At 35.5% G+C, this 8,314-nt stretch overlaps 1 protein-coding gene across 1 annotated transcript; it reads right to left on the bottom strand.

Moving 5' to 3' along the window:
- Window positions 1-583: 583 nt before the first annotated feature.
- Window positions 584-3,467, bottom strand: LOC104902455 (microtubule-associated protein RP/EB family member 1C). Its single transcript, XM_010690245.4, has 6 exons — window positions 3,230-3,467; window positions 2,650-2,805; window positions 2,439-2,545; window positions 1,388-1,610; window positions 1,183-1,296; window positions 584-1,059 (listed from the first exon to the last, which is right to left on the bottom strand). Exons 1-6 carry the CDS (start codon window positions 3,335-3,337, stop codon window positions 799-801), a joined length of 969 nt encoding a protein of 322 aa, XP_010688547.1. The 5' UTR covers window positions 3,338-3,467; the 3' UTR covers window positions 584-798.
- Window positions 3,468-8,314: the final 4,847 nt, after the last annotated feature.

Genomic DNA, 8,314 nt, shown 5'->3' with positions numbered 1-8,314 from the left:
TTTGTCCCAACTGACACCTCTAAGTTGTGGATTTTACCTATTGTCTATTTCGAGCTTGAAGTGACTATAGACTCTTTTCTAATGGTTTCAGAGGCAAGCCAATGTGGTTTGGCCTTAAAAAGCTTGAAACATTGTACAACTAACCAAGTAAACTTCGACGGTTTACTTTTACATGTCTATTGCATCTCATTGCATGATGTTTATTCACTGACTTGATAATGAGAGATGCTTGTTTGTTGTCCCAACTTGCATCTAACCTAAAAGGACACCCTGACAAGTACCTTACACCCAACCTTTCTTGTTTTTTTTTTTCCTCATACATAAAATTTGCACTCAATTTGTTTTTCTTATGACTTCAATTAAACTTTCAACTCCTAATTCAGCATTTTCACACCTGAGAGAAGTAATGGGTCCTATTTATTAATTATGAGAAATTATTGTTCATTAAATATCATATCATATCATTGTTTTAGGTGTAAGCTTAAGAGGGTGATCCTATATCCTCAATATTATTGACCATTCGAGTTTGCGTTTGAATTATCAATGATCTGAAATCCATGTAACATCATAAGAAGAGAGGAAGTGCAAAAAGGACGAGTATTCATTAGGTTGAATCAGTTGAAAAGCCAAATAAGTCTCACCAAGGTACATATGATCAATACAAGGGGGATAGATATTACCTAAATATAGCAGCTTTTAGTAACTCAGAGCAAGCAAACCACAAGGTATGGAATGCTTGAGATTCCAACACAAAAGATCAAAAGAAATACCCTAAACACTATGCAATATGAGGCTCCTCTAGAAGCTAATAAGAGGAGATCCACTGCATTGAATGTTAGAAACATCAGAAAGCCTTTGCCTCTGAGGTTGTTTGCCATTAACAGGAGTGTTGATTTCAGTGCTTTTCCGCTTCTGATTTTCGATCATTATGTTTTCTTCTGTAAGCTCGGCGATAGGACTCAAATGCTTCATGTGCTGTGACACTATAGCTTGTGCTTCAGCTACCACAGATGATTCATCATCTGTTGCATATAGTATCTTCTGCATTGCCTCAACAATCTAATAACAAAGAAACAAAAGACGTATTAGAAGACCTCAGATTCAGTTCCAGGAATCAGAACTTGACTGATTCAAAACAGAAAATAATTGTTTATATTTCAAGTGAAAAGAATTGAGGCATACAGGTGAGTTTTCAATCCCAGGAGTCTGACATAAGATTTCAATGTCCCTCAACTTTGAGAAATAAAAATCGCGCTCTTTCTCAAGGCTATCGACAGATAACTTCAACTCTGTAATCTGCTTCAGAATAGTTTGTATTAGATTTGTGTACGATACAAAAAAAAAAACAGATGGATTATAATCTTGTGAATTATAGTCTGACACTTACCTGCTCTTCATATACAGATACATTAGTAGTGGGTTTAGCAGCTTTTAAAGACTGATTAATAGAGTTTGCAGAACACCCATCAGATCTCCTGTTGCTGTGAGATGAATGAGGTCTGCTGTTGGTAGAAGTGTTTGGTTTGGAGCAAACTTGGACGTTTGCTGATTTTCTGCCCACCATTTCTCTCCCACCTTTCCTCCCCTCGCGCCTTTCTACGGGATTGTAACTATCATTTGAAAGGATAACAAAAAATTTAGCATTAGTATCACAACCTTAACTTGGAACTCAAGGGTTTGTTTGATTGTTACTGGCAAAATGTTACCTCCAATCCAGTCAAATAAATATAATGCATGTTTATGTTTGGTTCAATTTATGAAATCGAATAGACGAGCAATGATAACAATAATCGTTATCTTTTTCAAGATTCGACTGTTTAGTTCTACCGTGGATAGGAAACACTAAAAGTGTTATCACAAGAATAATAATTGGGTAGAATCAATAATTTACCCTTGAGAAATGAAAACTATTACCTCCAATCCAGTCAAATAATGCATGTTTATGTTTGGTTCAATTTATGAAATCGTAGATGACAAATGATAACAATAATCGTTATCTTTATCGAGATTCGACTGTTTAGTTCTACACTTCTATTGTGGGTAGGAAAACACTAAAAGTGTTATCACAAGATGACAAGATTAATTATTGGGTAGAATCAATGAGTTACCCTTTAGAAACGAAAACTATTACTCAACCCCTAGTGCCAGTTGAAGATTGATAAATCTACCTACTTGGTAGACTGCCTAATAAAAATAGACAATTCAAAAGTAATTAATGCTGCTGAGTTAGACTTCACTAATTATTATTAATGTTTACCAGATGGGTAGACAAAGTTTTTTATGTGCCAAACATGTAATGAAATTAATTTATCATTTCCCTAAGCATTATATCTGTATAATTATTAATTAGTGGGCTGAATCTTTAGAACTTCAAGGACATAATTGCCAAATCGAGTACCGAAAAATTCATGGAAAAGCAAAATTGATATAATAAGTACCTGTGGAAGAGGCCACCATTAACAGAATCAAAATATTTCTTCATCCACTGCATGAACTCCAGATTATCCAAAGGCCTTCCTTTAATGAGTTTGTTAACTTCAATATGCTGAATTTCATTCACATTGTAAGACACAAAAAATTCAGTAAACAGGAGAATCATAAACTTGGATAGAAAAAAAAAAAAAAAAAAAAGAGTATGTGAAAGAAAACCTTAGTAATTTTGAGCTTATTGAAGACATCTTGAAGAACCTTGTAATTCTGTATCATGTCGTACTCCGTCTTAGCGTCGAAATTAACCTTATGGATCGGCACCATCCCTGGATGTGCCGCATCCATCAACTGGCAATGCACTGCCCCTGACGCTGCCTGCGATTACTCAAATTAGTTTTACGGGTTATGCTATATGCAGCCCTTAAAGCTACACTATACATTATATGGAAATAATCCAATAAGGTGTGAATTTGTGGGAATAAAAACATTTCCTCCATTCCGAATTAAATGCAACAAATCCACTTTTTCACTATTCATATTTTTCACTTTAACTAAGATTTGTGATTTATACATACTGAAAACATAGTCAAGTGGAATCTTGTTAAATTTGTCTCGTGACATACTTTCATAATATAATATGTAATTTTTATAATTTTTATTTATACGTAATTATAGATATTTGTGGTCAAAATAATGTCTCGGCATGCATTCAAGCATATTTTTTCCGTTTTAACTACTTCACTAAAACAGAAATTTGATCAAGAAAGCGAAAAAAACGAAGAGAGAGAAAAGGAGGAACCTCTTCAACTTTGGAGAGATTGAGATGGAGAGTAGAATTAATCCATGAAAGAATTTCAGATCTTCCTACGAAATATGCAGAATCCATCATACCAATGTTGCTTGCCATTCTTTTTCTCAAATTCAGCAGAGAAATGAAAGAAAAAAGAGAAGTGAAGAAATGTGTCTTTGGTTAGTGAAACACTAATAAGTGCGGCAAAGAAAGAGTAAAAGTAATGCCGTTGTGTTGTGTTGTGTGCTTTATTTTTGGACAGGAGCGTTGGGCGCTGTGCCTTTTTCATTTTTAAATGGTATTTTGAAAATTCAAATTTCAGGTTTTGTGTTTTTCTATTTACTAGCCGTTAGGCCTTTTTACTGCATTGTTCTTTATTGTTTATGTTAATTTATGGCCCCTTGTATAAATGGGCCTAGTAAAACCTGAACATGTTTATGATGGATTATCAATTCTTAGTAGTTAAGAGCAATGCTTATTTATGATATATAGAATTTTAGAGAGAGAAAAAAAAGGTCAAATTTTTAGAGTTGGGAAACTATTTTTTTCCTTCAATCTCCATTTTATTTTCATTTACTTAGAGTTTGTTCGTTATCGTTTTTTGTTTTTAAATTTTAATTTTTTGAAGATCAAAGAGTAAAAATATGAAAATAAATAAAAAAAAATCTAAATTTCTATTGTTAGTTTTCAAATTGACATGATTAATATAAGTATGATTAAATTTAAGTTTATCATACTCCTCATAGCATATGAATTTTACATTCATGAAATCAAAAATTAGAAACCGACAGTAATGACGAATGTGCCCTTAGCAAATCTTACATGTATAGCTCTGTTGCCTCTAAATTGAGAGCATTAGAGATTCTCAATTTATCAAACTTCTCTAATTGTTGAGTTGAGTAAATGAGCAATTATTGGAGGGAAAAGTGTTTTTATGGGGACGGGGTTTATGTTAACAGAAGAAAAATGACAAGAAAAGGTTAATATTGAGGTCGAAAATCGGAGGAAAATGAATTATCAATGTCAACAAGTTGACTTTTTCACTGTAATTTGGTAATTAGTTTTAACTATTAAGTAATAACAAAGTATACTTATTAGCTTTTAGACATGTATTTTTTTCTATTTAGATCTTTTTCTTATAAAACACCCATGATATTAGGGTTTAGAAGTATATCGCAAATTTTAGTCGGCGAACTTGCCAAAAAAAGAAAAGAACAATGTAATTGATACAAACAAAACTGATAAAATGAAAAAGACTCTAGAAAATGACGTGTAGATAATTACTGAAGTATTCCATTAATATTATGGAGTTTTTATAATTAAATTAAGGGAAAAGCTAAATGCAGCCCTTAGGGCTGCATATAAGAACCTATAAATGGAAATTATTTTGTAAAACAAGCATTAATGACCTTGATAAATGCATGCTTTTTGTCATAAATAACCAACTTTATACTAGTTTAGGAAAGGTATTTAATGCTTATATGCAGCCCTAAGGGCTGCATTTAGCATTACCCTTAAATTAAAAAGTATAATATTTCATGTACTTAATTAGACTCCTTCCAATTATGGTGCCATACTATAGTTGTAGATATATAATTTGTCATTATCCTTAACTCTAATAATTAGATATCATCGAAAAATAGAGGAGAAAGAGTTGTTACAAATGCTCAAATCCAAGACATTTAACTTTTTATGACATGTATGACATTATTTGACCGAATGGATGTTGCACCAACAAAAGTTAGTCCAATAAATAAAGCGTTGATTCTAGTAGCAACCAAATTTAGTAGAAATCTATTTCTTACATAAAAGCACATCTTTCTACCCCCTAAGACTCCAATAAAACTAACTATCCACTAAAATTGTATGATTGTATCATTACTTGTATTTATTGACACTTACCAAATCATCCTCAACCATAATCCATAACATCGTGCTAAATTAATTATATGTTGTACGTGCACTCACAATACCAAGTGGTAGAAGAAAATTAAAATCTCTCATAGCATTACTCCTTCTATTCCTCATAAACTAGTATTTGGGTCTGTACGTTGCTCCAAGTTGGTATTGTGTTTCCAAACTTGATATGTACTCATCTATTTCCACTAAAATATATTAAGGAAAACTCGGTTTTTTCACCATATACCCCTGACAAATTATTTTTTTGCACCGTATACCCTTTCAACTTTCCAAATTCATCATATAACCCTCACATTTCGAAAAATACATCAACTTACCCTTTTGACTAACGGTGTTAGACTTCCGTTAGTCATTAACCCCTAATCTCCCCTTAAATCCTAATTAACTAACCTAACCCTAACCATAACACTAACCCTAACCCTAAACCAAACTAATCAAAAAACCTAACCCTAAAAGCCCACCAACCCAACCCACCCACAACCCACCACCCCCACCCCCACAACTCCAGCCCCAGCAGCCCCCCTCCCCACCACCCCAACCTGTTGCGCCTCCCACCAAACCCCCAGCCTACCAGCCTCCCCCTCCCCTTCGAATCCCGTAGACCCCATCCCCTTCGAACCCCCTCAGCGCATCACCGGCGAAAACCTGTGGCGCCTCCTTTCTCAATCGCGTCTCGTCACTCAGTCGTACCTCCTCAGTCGCGCATCCTCACTCAGTCGCGCACCGCTGCGGTGAATCTCGTGTGGCGCCTCCTCAGTCGCGACTGTTGTGCGGGAGAGAGGGAGGGGGATGCGGGTCTACAGGGGAGTCAGGGGAAAGGGGAGGGGGGTTGTGCGACGACGGGGAAAGGGGAGGGGCTGTGCGACGACGGGGAAGGGGAGGGGGGATGCGCGACGACGGGAGAAGGAAGGGGGATGCGGGGAGGGTGGAGGGGGGGCGGGGTTGCAGGGAGTGGGGAGGGGGTTGCCGGGGAGTGAGAGGGGGTGGTGGTGAGGGGGTGATGTGGCAGTGGGGGTAAGGTGAGGGGGTGATGTGGCACTGGGGTAAGGGGTGGGGTAATGTGGCAGTGGGGGTTAGGATTAGGATTTAATTTAGTTTAGTTAATTAGGATTTAAGGGAAGATTAGGGGTTAATGACTAACGGAAGTCTAGCACCGTTAGTCAAAAGGGTAAGTTGATGTATTTTTTGAAAAGTGAAGGGTATATGGTGAATTTGGAAAGTTGAAAGGGTATACGGTGCAAAAAAAAATTTGTCAGGGGTATATGGTGAAAAAACCGAAGGAAAACTCAACATTTAAAAGATACAAATATAATAATGTGGACACTTAAAGCATGATTAAAAGTTGGTTGAGATGGTAATTGTGTCATGTTATAATGGCAATAGGTCACAGGTTCAAATTTTGTTGTGAGCTAATTTTACTTTTGTTAATCGACATAGCTAAACTATTCACTTTAGCACCTCTATTACTCCACTAGAATTATACAATGTGTACATAAGTCATGTTAATTAACAAAAGTAAAATTAGCTTGCAACAAGATTTGAACCCGTGACCTCTTGCTATTATACATGACGTTCGAAAATATAATACTAACCCGGGGGGCACGCCCCTGGGTCCAAATACTTGTTGAACTTGAATAGTTGCCTAATTGAGGTTGAGGTGGTGGAGTAGCGATATCACTTTCCATCTGTTATCCCTGTGGTATAGGGATCAAACCTCATAAGACTCATTTGAATAATTTTCCATACCCCCCCCCCAAGTGAGTCCCCTTCATCTTAAAAAAAAATGTCTAATTTTAAATTAAAATTAGATGGTCTCTTATAAGACCGACTCTTTCTGCACATATCACAATTTTTTTGTTTCTATCTCTTTGTTTTCTTTAATTCCACAGTCTCCATCAACATCTTAGTTATTTTAGAATAGATAATGTATGGTAGTATTAAATGGTAAAGCACTAAAGCTCCTATAACACAAAAAAGTTTACATATTATAGATTCGTACATGAGACGAGGTTACAATAATTATATATTAGTAAGAAGCATAATGATTGAATGTTAATAAAATATTCATTAAAACGAATCACACAAGACCCCACATGACTATATTTTGCTTACGTATTGAGAATAATTTAAAAGATTTTCCGCAATTGTGAATACTGTCAAAATTATAAATAGGAAGAACAATTCACTACACAGGGAATACTTATGTGAACTTATTAATCCTATTAGACCATATGAAACTTATTTTGTTAGTGTGTCAAACCTTATCTTTTACTAAATTGAACTTATCTAAACTTATTAGTCGTTATTTAAACTAATCTAAACTTATTAGTCCTTGTTTAAACTTATCTGAACTTGTTTTTCTTATAACTATTGAAAATAAGTAAAACATATCATTTAGGGCATTTTGTGGGGATATACCTCACTAAATCTTTTTTGTGGGGATATACCAACCTAAATTTATGTTTTGTTAAAAGGTGCCGAAAACACTATTTCCGGCGAGAAAGTCAAATTTCCAGCCTTTGACTTGGTAGCAACTCGCGAATGAGCCACAAATTGACAGTAAGAAAGTTGGAGAAAAATGAATGTAATAGAAGCAATTGAATATCACGCACTATACAAAGAGTAATTAAGCAAGTCAAAGGTCGAAAATTTGACTTTCTCACCACAATAGTGGTTTTGGTACCTTTTAACAAAATTTAAATTTAGGTTGATATATCCCCACAAAAAAAATTTAGTGAAGTATATCGCAACAAAATGCTCTAATACCCTGATATATCCCCGCAAAAAGCTCGTTAAATCTTAGAGTTTTTTTATCAGAAACAGCCTTTTAAAAGTGTCATTTTGTGATAAACAACCTTATATATTTTTTTTTTGTGAGAAACAACCTTTAAATACGATTTTGTTGTCAAATCAGACCCTTCGACCATCTTCCGACATCGACTTAACTTTTCCGGCGAAGACTTTTTTTTACCCTCTTCAGTCTCTTTTTTCCTCTAATTTCTTCCTCCCAACCCCACTCCAACCTCCAGCCTCACCCCTATTCTCCATCCTCTATCCTCACCCTCTCGTCTTCTCCTTCGCACAAGAAGCCACCACATCGGCACTGGCCGGAAGCCTAGGGCAGAGCACCCTATTTCACACCTAAAGAAACCATTCTCTCTCTCTTCTCTTTCA

The sequence above is a fragment of the Beta vulgaris genome, chromosome 1 (assembly GCF_026745355.1).
Source record: "Beta vulgaris subsp. vulgaris cultivar EL10 chromosome 1, EL10.2, whole genome shotgun sequence".
NCBI lineage: Eukaryota > Viridiplantae > Streptophyta > Magnoliopsida > Caryophyllales > Amaranthaceae > Beta > Beta vulgaris.
This window is presented reverse-complemented; position numbering and strand designations above follow the sequence as displayed.